This window comes from Lipotes vexillifer, unplaced genomic scaffold (genome assembly GCF_000442215.2).
Source record: "Lipotes vexillifer unplaced genomic scaffold, Lipotes_vexillifer_v1.1 scaffold135, whole genome shotgun sequence".
NCBI classification, from domain to species: domain Eukaryota; kingdom Metazoa; phylum Chordata; class Mammalia; order Artiodactyla; family Lipotidae; genus Lipotes; species Lipotes vexillifer.
In genome coordinates, this window is record NW_006774574.1 from 518,707 (window position 1) to 534,292 (window position 15,586).

Below are 15,586 nucleotides of genomic sequence, written 5' to 3' on the forward strand. Positions count from 1 at the left end.
CACTACGCTTCATGAGAATAGGGGGCTGGTTTCCCTTGTTCAGTTATCTACCCCCAACAGTGAATACAATGATATGCATGTTACAGGTGTCCAATACACATTTTAAACAAATGAATAAGTAAAAGTATCATGGAAGCCAAGAAAGGAGTTGGTTTCAAGGACTCATCCGTGGTGAACAGTTTCAAAAGCTATGGAGAAGTTAAGCACGATTGAGAACAAATTATGACAATTGAGCATTTAGGCAGTCATGACGAGAACAAGGAGGTTAAGTGTGGGTAGATTCTTCTTTTAAAAGGAGAAATGCTCCCGTTGTTTATGAGATAGGAAAGACCTTTTTTAAAAATGGAGGGTCATGGGAATTCCCTGGTGGTCCAGTAGTTAAGACTTCACCTTCCAATGCAGTGGGTGAGGGTTCGATCTCTGGTCGGGGAGCTAAGATCCCACATGCCTTGTGGCCAAAACACCAAAACATAAAACAGAAGCAATACTGTAACAAATTCAATAAAGGCTTTAAAAATGGTCCACATCAAAAAAATCTTTAAAAATAAAATAAAATAAAATGGAGGATCATGGAATGAGGAGGGCAAGAAATTAAAGACTTCTATCAGAAAGAAGGGTTAATTCATGTAGTAATGTCATGCAAAAGGCAAAACAGCGTATGGAGGATCTTCACTTCTGAAGTCCTCCCCTTGCAGGATTTAGATATATTTTCCTTTAAGAGTAAAAGTTAAATCACATATACTAGTTTCAGAGGAAGAAAGAAAAGGTTATAGATCCATTTGTAGGTAGTCATTTCCCATGAAAAAATTAAAAAATTATTCTCTTTCATTTTCCATGAGTAATGTAGCCCTTAACTTCTAGAGACCACCTCTCCAAACTTTTCACTTAACAATATGTTTAATCAAATTCAATTGAGGAAGGTTATTTTCTTCTCTTCCTAAATAAATAAATAAATAGAGTTAGCTCCGAATTCCAACATCAGATCTTATCTGATTACACGAAAATCACCGGTTCCATGTCTGTAGACTCATCGTCCACCATTCGATGTGCCAGTGAACAGTGATGAAGGCAAGCGAGAAAGCGAGGAGGTCAAATGGAAAATCCCCTTCTGGACAATGGCATCCAATTTCACTTCCACATGCAGGGTTTTGTGTGCATTTTCCTTCAAGAGTAAAAGTTAAACTTGGTATTCTAGCAACTTCCAAGTTCATGGTTGGTACCTTACGGAATGGGAAAGAGTGACTTTTGCAAGCTTAAATCAGGAACAATATTTGGAAGAAGGGGAGCTAGATGTGGGTGCAAATATGCTATATCATGTCTGATCCAGGAAAGCTGACTCATGTTATCAACCCTTCATGCCAGGCAACATCACATGAAAAGGAATAACTCCTCAATTCGCCAGTCCTAGAGTAACTCAGCCACTGTTACAAAGCCAATTAGCAAATTAGCACCAAGACATTAGCAAACAGAACATCATGACAGATGGGGTCTGACAGAATGGCTGATGGCATGGGCAAGGTGGAAGAAAAAGAAAGGGAAACCAAAGATAAATGATGGCTATGTCTCACATGATTACCACAATTATTACACATTCTGGACTCCCTCATTGGAACGGTCCATCAGGGAAAGTGTTTTATTTAGTCCTAGTTCCTAAGATGTCAGTAGGAATTATTATTTATCATGACAACTAGGAAAGGACAACTTCAGTCAGGCAGGACATTTGCTTTTCAACAAATACAGAGCACACCCAGATGCAGGGGCAAGAACCCCGGCCTGGCATTCTGACAAGTTTGGAGAATTTTTCAGTCCCTCCCTCATCTCTCTCTCCTTTCTTTTCTGGGGCTACCGCATGTCAGACTAGGTCAAACGTAGCAATTGCCAAGGAGGCATCTATGTATAAATGTCTTTGTGTACCAAGTTCTACCCATGTAGGTCTATCCTGGATGAGCAACAGTGCCGTCTCTCCCGCCCAAAGTAAATACTTCTTGCTGCAACAGGACCGAGTACTTGCTGCAACAGGACAGTGTCCTGCCATCTATAAGGACACATTTAAAAATAAAATTCACGCAACCAGAGATACGTGCAGTGATGAAAGAATGACAGTAGGCACTTTACCATAACATTTAGTTTATTGCTTTGCTTTATTTTGTTTTGAGCTTTAAAAATTCGGCAAACAATTCAGTCTGCTGCGGTAAAGTACTTCTTCGAATTTACACACCATCAACCTATCAATATTGGTCATTTCTAAATTAGCTTTATTCTAATAACGTTTATATGCCTTTCCTTGTTGGACTAGGCACAATTTTTTTTTCCAGGATGAAAAGTCATTGCAAATAACTCTTTTAAAAGGGTCCGTATTCTCTGAACATTCCTGATTTGAAAATACGTTTTATCAGATATTAAGGATACCATGGAAAAAAATTAAGTAGTTCTCATAAATAAAGAAAAATAAAACTTCTGTTAGTTTATCTAATCTCTTAGGGGGTTAGCTTTTAATTTGTGTGTGTGTCAGACAAACCCAAATATTTTTTGAAGAAAATTTCAGTCCTTTCTGCCATGAAGAGATGGGATTATTGAATATTAAGGCAAGTATTCATAAAGAGATGATTTTTAAATTATAGTGATTCTATAAATACTTAGAATTTTCTTAAATCCTTTCTCACATCTTCATTCTATTGGCTCTGACTTTAAGATATAACCTTTTCTTAGCTTTTTTAAAATTAGGATCCATGGGAGATATTTCTTTCTTATTTCTTGGAAAAAACCCCTTAAACTTTATTAAGTATATGTGTGTTTTTTATCTCTTGTTTCCCTCTTTGACTAGCCTTCATGAAGCTCAGACTGGAATTTGGGACCCATGTGTTATAAACATGCAAGACTCCAATGCATGCATTTCTACCTATTAATTGCTCAGATTATTATTTAAACCTTATTTTCCTTCTTGATATCTTTATTTTTCAGGCTTCATTATAGTATGTTATATAAAATAATTCACAACTTTTATGAAATTAGATAGGATATAAATGGTATAAATTTGCTTAATATGTATCTTGCTTAGAAACTCAATAAATAAGTAGACTGTGTAAAATACTTTCCTAATTCCCATATCATTTATTTATCCACTAACAAAATGATAATGATTATTAGTGATAATATTGCGAGTCAATTTGGCCCAAGTGGAGCTAATCTTAAGTAATACTAGAGAAGACTAGATTATAAGAACATTCTAGAAATATGAAAATAAAATCTCATGCTTTTTCTGTCACATTCTCTCATTCTTTCTCTCTGTTTTAATGCTAGTGAAACAAGGTAAAAACAAAACCCAAATAACTTCATTATGGCCGTACATGTCATACAATATAAGTTAATCCAGTAAAACCTGCTTCTCAAAGCCTGCATCCATCCAAGATGGCAGGTGATGGTGGCAGGGTACACACCACCTAGCATCTGACCTTAGGGATCAACAGGGACCCGTCATGAAGCAAACTGCAGGGAACAGCTATTACCGAGCTCTCTACTGGGTAAGCACTAAACAGTTTCATGTCTACCACTCCAACAGGAATAAACTGTACCCTCAACACTTCTCAGCCTCCTTCTTTCACCAAGGATACCAAAAATAGGATTTATAGTTCTGCTGTTTCCAGCTCAAATTTCACATCCAAGCATCTCCATCTCTTAATTGGAGTTTAAAATAGAGTCTATTCTAAAAATGCCTGTAAATAGTTTTTACTCATTCTTAAGAGATGCCTGTGTATGTAAACAGTAGATTAAGCCACAATGGAACTTACAATGATAAGAACTAAATGATATTAAAGGACATGTGTAGGTCTAGGGCAAGGTTTCCTCAGCACAACTGACATTTGGAGCCAGATAATTCTTTGTTGTGGGGAGGCGGTCCTGTGCGTTGTAGGATGTCTAGTAGCATTTCTGGCCTCCACTAACTAGATGAGTAGCAGCCCATTTCCCCTAGAATGACAATCAAAAATGTCTCAAGACATTGCCCAATGTCCACTAGGGACAAAATCACACCTGGTTGGGAACCACTGGTCTACAATCCAATATCTTAGATAAACTGTAAACAATTTCTCCATAAACTGCTAATGGGGGAGGGGGGTCTACCAGGTAGATCAAACTAAAGAAATATGATTCATTCTTTATTACACAATTATATAATATTATGGTTCTGAGTCACTTTATTGCTACAATGTGCTCTGAAGAACCCAAAACAACCATTCAAATATACAGAAGAAGCACCGTGTCTTTGGGGTTGCACAACACGCTAGTCTGACCCAGTCATGTCCCTAACTAGACACTTCTAGTGTCTAGTTTAAGTTGGATGTGAAGAGAAAAGGCTGATTTCTCAGCCCCTTATGAAGAGTTTGGAAAAGATTATTCGATATTTCTTCTCTGAACATTGGACCACTAAAGCTCTGTGTGCACATATGCTTTATAAATAATGCAAGTTTTCCATAACTTCTTTGATTATGGGATGAATTTTTATGTTGTACTTCTTTGAGTGTTACCCATATAACTTTCAAAATCTATCTTTACAATCCCAATCTTACTTAAAAGGAACATACAAGTTTCTCTCTGATAAACCTCTGTAATAAATTGCTTTATAATTTTTAATCTACAACATTTAAAGTTTCCACTAATTTGATTTTTTTTAAGCTATGCTTATTTCTGAGGGGTCCTCAGACTCCTAACACAGAAATCTATTGCTCTAATTTCTTCCCTTGAGAGATCATCAGATGTATGACAGAGCAACAGAAACCAATTAAAAATACACATACTTGCTCCAGTGAACTTTTCCTTCCAGTGTCTGCATCTCACCGAGGATGGCAAGGAGAAGAGAGGACTTCCCACATCCCACCTGGCCCACAATCATGGTTAACTGACCTACAGAAAAGAAACAAAGGATAATAACAGGATGAGATGGAATTCACTTAGTAAAATAAAATCAAAACACATTTAGAAAAGGCTGATGTTTCACAATCAATGGGCCAGTTTTGGTCTTCAGCAATAAAGTATTCTAAACAGCTCCCTTCCCTGATACTAAGTTTTTTGGAAAATAGAAGAAAAATTAAAATCTATAGGTCCTGATGTATTATTTTTAAAACTATCAGAATAACTGACACTAGTAAAGAAAGCAGTGAAATATTTGCCTAAATCATCTAGATTATTGTTACCTTTATTATTCAATTCATTCAGGAGAAAAAGGCAATTTTGACTAAAATAGGTAATTGGGCTTAAAAATGATTTGGGGGCTGTTCTTAAAATACTTTGATGTGCATGTATAATAGAAAAATCCCAACTACTGACCATGAGGTCAAGTCAAAAAATTAATTCTACTCAATTATCTAGACATTTTAAATAAAAATATTGGGTATTTATGTCTTAAATATCTTGAAAACTTCATCAGGTTTCCTCAGGGATAGAAAACTATTTTCTCATACATCCTTTCTTTAAATTCTTTCTTCAAAAAAATGAGAAATGAACTACTCCATTATTTAAATGCCACAAATCGGCAAATAAACTGAAAGCAATTCATTTGGATGGTAAATAACTTGTCCAAAGGTCCACACTCTGTAGTGTAAGGCAGGTCTTATAATTCCCAGTCACCCTCACAGTGATACAGGGGTTCATGAGCTTCATGGTGCAAATAAATATTAGTTATGTTGGTCTTGAAAAAGTCTTTCTCTCCTTTTGTTAGGCTCGGTTATGTTGGGAAACCATGGTCATGATAGTTAACAATTACAAACCCGAGTAACAAATGATTCTTACCTGTTGGAATCTGAATATTTATATTAGATAAGGTAGCTAAACCACTGCCCCATGAAAAGTACCCATTTGTGACCTAGAAAATAAGAATACAGAAATTAAATTATAAAATTATGTAAATATGTGGTGTTAGAGAATTATTCCAATTAAAATAGATTTCTTTATAAAGCACTGTAAGACTTTCAACACAGTAGAACACACAGTGCTGAAATTCTAATTTAGAGTTATAACTGCTTAGAGGTATAAATGAAACACAAAAAGAATGGAAGTGAGAGGAGGGTCTTTGAATTAATGGTATGATGAAGAATGCTAAAAATTGCAACAATTTTCCCTGAAAATTTTGGATCATTTATATGTGAACATTCTTAAAAATCAATCACCCAAATATTTTCCAATGTAACTGCTACACTGATGATTTTCACACTGCTGCAATTCCCAGAGTGCTGTGATGCAAAGTAAAGAACAGAAATAACTACAAATTATTCCAACAAAATGACTCCACTAGCTAAGAAGGAAGGTTTTGTAATGAATAAGTTTCTTGAACTATTGTGGATTTATCACTCTTCATTGATCTGAAAAGAAAAAGTAAAGGGGAGGAAGAAACAGCACAAAAATGAGGCAACATTGCTTGGTGGTATAAACCTCAACAACCAGCAGACAGACAAACAAAAAGACCTTAGAGTCATCCAGAGCAATCTATTGTTTTAATATGTGTCAAGAAAACTTGATAGTTTTAACAGTTACAAAAATGGGAAACGAAAGAGGTATAACAGAACCCAAGGGTTGGAAGGGTGAACAGAGACAGATGAGGAGAGAGAAAGTGCCTGAAAAATTAGAGGAAACTAAAGTAAGGCTACACTTTGCTCATAAATTAATATTTTGTTCCCAAACCCCAAGTGATGAAATTTCTAAGCACATTTTTGTTCAGGAATTTTGCAGAATAGATTGGTAATATCTAAATTATAACTAAAAATATCCTTAAAAAGCTCTTAAAATGAACAATTAAAGAGTGCAAAAGTTACCTGAAAAGGCTAGATTATGTTTTTCCATGTAAGTTTTCTCTAGCGTGGAAAACGTATGGCATTTAATAATATCCATCACATAGATATGCATGAAATTAGTCCTGGAAGGAGGGTGGCCTGGAAGGGCTTAATAACTAATCACTTTAAAAGTACCTGCTGAGTACCCAGTCTATGTGAAGTCCTGCGTTAGTACTGATGTGGGCTACAAAGAAGCTTACAGCCAATTGATGAGTAAACCAAGGCAAGAGAGTATGGGCTAAGTAACAAATAGAGGGGCAGACAGATGAAAGTGCAACAGCAGTTCATAAGGAAAATCATTTACATCTGAGATGAGTCAAAAAGAGAAAATATTTTGAAAAAGGAGGGCCTTTGAGCTAGTTTTGGAAAATACGCTGAATTTCAGCAAAGGTATTTCTGCGTAAAGAGTTACAGTGAGAACAGGTTCAGGATCAGAAAACCATGAAACATGTTATGAGAAATAATGAATAAAGCTGGCTGGGGCAGAGGTTTAAGATACAGTGGCTAAGTGACAAAAGATGCTCAAAGAAAATCTAGTCTTCAAGGCTGAGAATCCCTCTTGCTCAGAGAAAGTGGAGAGCAGGCTAAACGAGGTGCAAATACAGATGGGCTGGGGAGAGGGTCAGCAGGGAACTGAGAGGCCCTCCATAACAACCTTTACGTTTTCAATGAATTGAAAGGGAAAGTTATCTGTAGAAACAGGAGGCGGCCAAAGGAGAGAGAGAAGGAGGTGGGAGGAGATTGGTGACAGATGAAGAGCTACTGTAGGTGATGGAGAATCATGCTGAAGGGAGGCATGGGAAAGGATTCCCAAGGACCACGGAGAGTCAGCCGAGGGTGGAGGTAATGAAGCTCTGGCCATGCCAACTTGTACCATTAAGTCGTTTTCTCCACAGAACTTAGCACCCTGGGCACAGGAGCGTGGAAGGCATGGGGTTGAATGGCTACAGAAGGATGTGAAAGGGCTGGGGGAAAGAAGGGGCTCAAGTTACCGCAGGTTGCAATGAGGTTAAAAGCCAATGGTGGTGTGATGAATTGGGAGACTGGGATTGACATATATACACTAATATGTATAAAATGGATAACTAGTAAGAACCTGCTGTATAAAAAATAAATAAAATAAAACATAATGCAGAGGAGAAAAAAGCCAATGCCAGTGAAGGTGAAGCCCTGAGGGAGCTGGAGGGTAGGGCTGTGATGTCGGTGACTGGCTGGTATAACAGAGGCTAAGATCTCAGAGGGGCTGTGTGTCTAAGTGGTGGCCAAGTGTGAATGCAGGTGAGTTTGTGGAAATGGACGAGTGGTCGATTAAGGGGCTTGGGGGTGGGGATACTAGATGGGCTGTGAACCTGGAAGTTTAAACCACATCCAGGTGTGGCACTTACTAAGGTAGAAAGCTGGACTCGGAAACAGGCACCTAAATCTTCAGTGAAGGTGGGTGAGTAATTATGAGGTCCTCTGATCACAGACGTGAGAAAGGTACAACATGCTATAGCTTCACAAGAGTGTGAGAGAGAAAAGATGTCGTTGGAAAGCAGCAGCGAAGAACCAGAAGAATACAGTGTCACCTCCTGATTTGGTCCTACACAGAAGTATAAGAGTGAACAGAGCTCACTTGAGAGGGATGGGGGAGAGTCAAAGTGAATTCCTCCCGCTGTGATTTGCCCTTCCATTCCCCCCTCCCTTTTACAAAATCGTCTCACTTCTCCACCAAAAGGGTTAAAATCCTGGCTTCCCAAACTAGCTGTCTGACCTTGGAAAATCAGCTAATATATAAATCTCTGCAAAGGTACATAAAAGGATAGGTACAAAGACGGTTATCACAGCATGGTTTATGATGGAGGAAGGATGGAGGCTAACCCAGTAGCCATCACTAGGGGACAAGTAAAAGGCAGGGGTGCATACTACAGAATGCAGTGGTGCAGCTAGAAGGAGCAAACAGTTTCAGGAAATTGAAAATATAAATGCTCATGACAATACTACACATTGCACAGGGATATGAGTGTATTTAAGTGCACATATTGAGCATATTACTACTGGCACCGTAATGTTGGGAGGATGAGGGGATATAGGTATAAGGATCAGGGATAAAGAGAGAGGATGAATTAAAATATAAAGGCAGGAAAGAGACAATGCAAAAAGCCACCTACTGTATGATTCCATTCATATGAAATATCCAGCATAGGTAAATCCGTAGAGACAGAAAGCAGATTGGTGTTGGCAGGGGCAAGAGAAAGGGGGAAATGGAGAGTGACAGCTTAATGGGTACGGGGTTTCCTTTTGGGGTGATAAAAATATTTTGCGACTAGTAGATGGGATGGTTGTACGACTTTGGGAATCTGAATGCCACTGAATTGTTGACTTGAAAATGGTTAATTTTATGCTATGTGAATTTCACCTCAACTGAAATAATTTTTTGAAAATCTAAAGGCAGGACCTTCCACACACCATTGTCCATTCTCTCCTGCCAAAAATAAATTAAAATGCTGAGTAAAATATAGTTTGTAAAAAACCTCATTAAAGCAAGGAGTAAGGAAATGTCTAGTGAAAGTATAAGGAAAAGTACAAAAAGATATATACACTCCAGAGCACCTAAGCTTCTTTCCTTCCAAAAGGGCCCAGAATAGCTAAGATATTTTAGAAGAAAAAAAATAAGGTGTAAGAACTTGTCCTAAAAAATGTCAGTGTTTGGGCTTCCCTGGTGGCGCAGTGGTTGAGAGTCCGCCTGCCGATGCAGGGGACGCGGGTTCGTGCCCCGGTCCGGGAGGATCCCACGTGCCGCGGAGCGGCTGGGCCATGGCCGCCGAGCCCGCGCGTCCAGAGCCTGTGCTCCGCAGCGGGAGAGGCCACAGCAGGGAAAGGCCCGCGTACCCCCCAAAAAAAAAAAAAAAAAAAAAAAAATGTCAGTGTTTATTAGAAAGCTATAATAATCACAACAGTGGAATACTGGACAGACAAATCAGAGAAAAATAAAGAAAGAAATCTGTGTGACAAGACGGCACTAAAAGTCAGTGGGTACGGTGACTGATACACAGTGCCTGGACAACCCGACATCATATAAAAAATTAAATCCGACCTTACCGACTTACTACTAAATGCAGTAAAATGACTATCACTAAATTTACTACTGCTAAACTTACAGCTAAAATTATTTATTACTGATTTCCCTACTAAATCACAACCTTACTTCATACCAACCACAAAAATAGATTTTAGGTCAATTAAAGTACTAAAAGCAAAAGATGTAGCTCCAGGGATTTTAAGAACTAATATAGAATATCTTTATAACTTTGGGTAGAAGAAGATTTCTTTCTTTCTTTCTTTCTTTCTTTCTTTTTTTTTAAATTTTTGGCCACGCCACATGGCAAGTGGGGTCTTAGCTCCCCAACCAGGGATCAAACACATGCCCCCGACATTGGAAGTGAGGTCTTAATCAATGGACCACCAGGAAAGTCCCCAAAAACGTTTTCATAGAGGAGGCAAAAAGCAAAGCATTAGCCATAAAGGAAAAGTTCTGTAAACTAGATTACATTAAAATTAAGAATTTCTGATACCATAAAGAGAGTGAAAAGCCAAGCTATGGAGTGGGAAAGAATTCTGTAACATATATAACTGCCAAAGTAGTACCCAGAATTTTTTTAAACAGGGGGAACAAATAACCTGGCAATTCACAAGAGGAGCTCCAAACCCAAATGGTCAATATATATAGGAAAAGGTGCTCAACCTCATTAGAAATCAGAAAATTACAAATAAAAACCACAGCAAGATACAACTGCACCTCCTCCCAACACACAACACACATTTTGGCAAAATATTGGAAGCACTGGTGAAGAGGGAGAACAACTGGAATTCTTGATCACTGTTTTTCTTTTTTATAAATTTATGTATTTTATTTATTTTTAAATTTTTGGCTGCATTAGATCTTCGTTGCTGCACGTGGGCTTTCTCTAGTTGCGGCGGGCGGGGGCTACTCTTCATTGCGGTGCATGGCTTCTCATTGCGGTGGCTTCTCTTGTTGCGGAGCACAGGTTCTAGGCGAGCGGGCTTCAGTAGTTGTGGCACGTGGGCTCAGTAGTTGTGGCTTGCAGGCTTAGCTGCTCCATGGCATGTGGGATCTTCCGGGACCAGGGATCGAACCCCGTGTCCCCTGCATTGGCAGGCGGATTCTCAACCACTGCGCCACTAGGGAAGTCCCTCAATCACTGTTAATGGAAGTGTAAAATGGCACAACCACTTTAGAGAAAAGTTGGCCATTGTGAAGAAAAGTTGAGGATGTACAGCCCTATGACTCAGCAATTGTTCACAACAGCCTCAAAAAAAAATAACCAAAAGTCCATCAAAAGTAAAACAGATCAATAAATTCTGGTATATTCATACAATGAAATGATACACAGTGATGAGAATGAATGAATTACAGCTTCACATAGCAACATGGATGAACTATATCCACATAATGTTGAGCAGAAGCAACACACATACATGTACATGCACATATTCAAACTTAAAAAAACTAAAGCAGATTTTTAGGGAGGCATACATAGCAAGGATGATCAAGGAAGTGATGACCACAAAAGTGAGGGTGGCGATTATATCTCGGGGGAGAGATAGAGAGAGTGCAGCTAAAGTGTGTGCTGGGGGGACCTTCAGAGGAAGCTGATGATGTTCTTCACTTGGTAGTGGTTGCACAGGTATTTACTTTTTCATTTAACAGTGCATACATGTTGTATGTACGTTTCTGTAGATACGTTGTATTTCACAATAAAAAAGATTTCAAAAATACAAATGAGTAATAACCAATTTGGGAATTTCCACTATGAATAAATGGTGAATTCGAGCTTGAAGGGGTACTTGAAACTGCAGTGGCCATTCAATAGAATGGCAGACTCCATGCCATTGATGAGCAGGGGTTTGTTGTTTTTTGGCGGGTTTTTTGGTGCATGAAGGGTCAATTCTGGGAAAAAAATCATAATAACCTCCCTTTTTTCCATGAAAAATGAAAATAAATTGAATGCGGCACACGGAAAAGATGTATTTTTAGGTTCCCACTACACTGAATAGAAAATGTCAATTAAAAAACACTATTTTTTTTAGTCACTAATATATTGTTATTTTCTGGGCATATTTGAGAATTGGCAGGATACAGGACCCTTTCTAGTCTCTCATTACTTACTTTTTCATAGCTTAGTTCACACCCTACTTGTACATTATAATTGTCTAGGGAACTACTAGAGATGTTTTCAAAAATGATGCCCAGGTTTTTATATATATACACATACACACACACACATACATATGCATGTACATATATATATATGTGTGTGTGTGTGATTCTAATGTACAGCCAAGATTAAGAATCACTACAGGACTTGCCTGGAGGCACAGTGGTTAAGAATCCACCTGCCTATGCAGGGGGCATGGGTTTGATCTCTGGTCCGGGAAGATCCCACATGCTGTGGAACAACTAATAAGCACACGAGCCACAACTACTGAGCCTGAGAGCCACAATTACTGAACCCACACACTGCAACTACTGAAGGCTGCGTGCCTACAGCCTGTGCTCTGCTACAAGAAAAGCCACCGTAATGAGAAGCCCGTGCACCGCAACAAAGAGTAGCCCCCGCTCACCACAACTAGAGAAAGCCCGTGCACAGCAACGAAGACCCAACACAGCCAAAACTAACTAACTAAATATTTAAAAATGAGTCAGTACAGCTCTTTGAAATTCACAGGTGTTATACCTTATCCTCAAAACAACGATACTAAAATAGCATCCCCACCTCAAGAGGGGCAGACCATGGCTTAGAAAAGTAATTTGCCCAAATCACACATAAAATTAACGGCAAAAGGAAGGCTAGCATTAGCTTATTCCATCCAGTAATGCATTTCCTCCAGTTGCTAAAAGTTTATTGTGGGATAGGTATGGTGTCGGGCAATAAGGAGAGAGAGAGGAGAATTAAATGTGGTTCTTGGCTTTACTGTACCACTCACTGAGCATCCCTCACTCTGACTGGACAGGGCAGGGAGTGGGACAGCCCCAGCAGCCAATACAGCTAGTCTTCTAAACAGCTAATTTCCAGGACTCCATTGGCTCTGATGTCCAGAGGCCCTTGACTGCTGCAGGCATCTGTTCTGGTTCCTGCATAACCCTGATCCCTTCCTGGGGCTGATCCCAACTCTCAGTCCTCAGCCTATGTTCCTGTGGTGGCCTGTTCTATGAAGCACTCATGCTTGGGAATAGTACAAACGGCTGAGTTTCAATAACAAAAAACAAACAACCCTTTTGCATGTAGCTGTCCAGTTTTCCCAGCACCACTTATTGAAGAGGATATGTTTTCTCCATCGTATTCTCTTGCTTCCTTTGTCAAAGATAAGGTGACCAAATGTGCGTGGGTTTATCTCTGGTCTTTCTATCCTGTTCCATTGATCTATTATTTCTGTTTTTGTGCCAGTACCATACTGTCTTGATTACTGTCACTTTGTAGTATAGTCTGAAGTCAGGGAGTCTGATTCCTCCAGCTTTGTTTTTCTTTCTCAAGACTGCTTGGACTATTCGGGGTCTTTTGTGTTTCCATACAAATTGTGAACATTTTTATTCTGGTTCTGTGAAAAATGCCATTGGTAGTTTGAGAGGGATTGCATTGAATCTGTAGATTGCTTTGGGTAGTACAGTTATTTTCACAATGTTGATCCTTCCAATCCAAGACCATGGTATATCTCTCCATCTGTTTATATGAACTTTAATTTCTTTCATCAGTGTCGTATAGTCTTTTTCCTGATCTTAGTGGAAATGGTTTCAGTTTTTCACCATTGAGAACGATGTTGCCTATGGGTTTGTCATATATGGCCTTTTTTATGTTGACATAAGTTCCCTCTATGCCTACTTTCTGGAGAGTTTTTATCACACATGGGTGTTGAATTTTGTCAAAAGCTTTTTCTGCATCTATTGAGATTATCATATGGTTTTTATCCTTCAGTTTGTTAATATGGTGTATCACATTGATTGATTTGAGTATATTGAAGAATCCTTGCATTCCTGGAATAAACCCCACTTGATCATGGTGCATGATCCTTTTAATGTGCTGTTGGATTCTGTTTGCTAGTATTTTGTTGAGGATTTTTGCATCTATGTTCATCAGTGATATTGCTCTGTAGTTTTCTTTATTTGTGACATCTTTGCCTGGTTTTGGTATGGTGGCCTTGCAGAATGTGTTTGGGTGTGCTCCTCCATCTGCTACATTTTGGAAGAGTTTGAGAAGGACAGGTGTTAGCTCTTCTATAAATGTTTGATAGAATTTGCCTGTGAAGCCAATTGGTCCTGGGCTTTTGTTTGTTGGAAGATTTTTAATCACAGTTTCAATGTCAGTGCTTGTGATCGGTCTGTTCATATTTTCTATTTCTTCCTGGTTCAGTCTCAGAAGGTTGTGCTTTTCTAAGAATTTGTCCATTTCTTCCAGGTTGTCCATTGTATTGGCATAGAGTTGCTTGTAGTAATCTCTCATGATCCTTTGTATTTCTGCAGTGTCAGGTGTTGCTTCTCCTTTTTCATTTCTAGTTCTGTTGATCTGAGTCTTCTCCCTTTTTTTCTTGATGAGTCTGGCTAATGGTTTATCAATTTTGTTTATCTTCTCAAAGAACCAGCTTTTAGTTTTATTGACCTTTGCTATTGTTTCTTTCATTTCTTTTTCATTTATTTCTGCTCTGATCTTTATGATTTCTTTCCTTCTGCTAACTTCGGGGTCTTTTTGTTCTTCTCTCCCTAATTGCTTTAGGTGTAAGGTTAGGTTGTTTATTTGAGCTTTTCTTGTTTCTTGAGCTAGGATTGTATTGCTATAAACTTCCCTCTTAGAACTGCTTTTGCTGCATCTTATAGGTTTGGTGTCATTGTGTTTTCATTGTCATTTGTTTCTAGGTATTTTTTGTTGATTTCCTCAGGAATACCTAAATAGACATTTCTCCAAAGACATACAAATGTCCAACAGGCACATGAAACAATGCTCAACATCACTAATTATTAGAGAAATACAAATCAAGGCTATGAGGTATCACCACACACCAGTCAGAATAGCCATCATTAAAAAGTCTACAAATAACAAATGTTGGAGAGGGTGTGGAGAAAAGTGAACCTTCCTGCAGTATTGGTGGGAATGTTAACTGGTGCAGTCACTGTGGAAAACAGTAGGGAGGTTCCTCTAAAAACTAAAACTAGAGTTGCCATATGATCCTGCAATCCCATTCCTCAGCATATATCCAGACAGAACTATAATTCGAAAAGATACCTTCACTCACTGTTCAATGTGGCACGATGCACAATAGCCAAGACATGGAAACAACCTAAATGTCCATCGACAGATGAATGGATAAAGAAGATATGGCACATATATACAATGAAATACTATTCAGCCATAAAAATAAGAACGAAATAATACCATTTGCAGGAACATGGATGGACCTAGAGATTATCATACTAAGTAAAGTAAGTCAGAAAGACAAATACCATATGATATCACTTACATGTGGAATCTAAAATATGACACAAATGAAGATATCTATGAGACAGAAACAGACTCACACACATAGAGAACAGACTTGTAATTGCCAAGGGGGAGAGGGGTGGGGGAGGGATCGATTGGGAGTTTCAGATTAGCAGATGCAAACTATTATATACAGAATGGATAAACAAGGTCCTACTGTATAGAACAGGAAACTATATTCAATATCTGCTGATAAACCATAATGGAAAAGAATATGAAAAAGAATGTATATAT

The 15,586-nt window shown here is 38.5% G+C and overlaps 1 protein-coding gene across 2 annotated transcripts in view; it reads right to left on the minus strand.

Annotated features, from left to right (window-relative positions):
- The window catches only part of ABCC9 (ATP binding cassette subfamily C member 9), a 145,975-nt gene that overhangs the window by 81,826 nt on the left and 48,563 nt on the right, over positions 1–15,586 (minus strand). For both annotated transcript variants that reach the window (XM_007449372.1, XM_007449371.1), the window contains exons 15-16: positions 5,785–5,857; positions 4,794–4,899 (exon numbers count right to left, since the gene is read on the minus strand). In XM_007449372.1, coding sequence (XP_007449434.1) covers positions 4,794–4,899; positions 5,785–5,857 — 179 coding nt within the window. The remainder of the gene's footprint in view (positions 1–4,793; positions 4,900–5,784; positions 5,858–15,586) is intronic.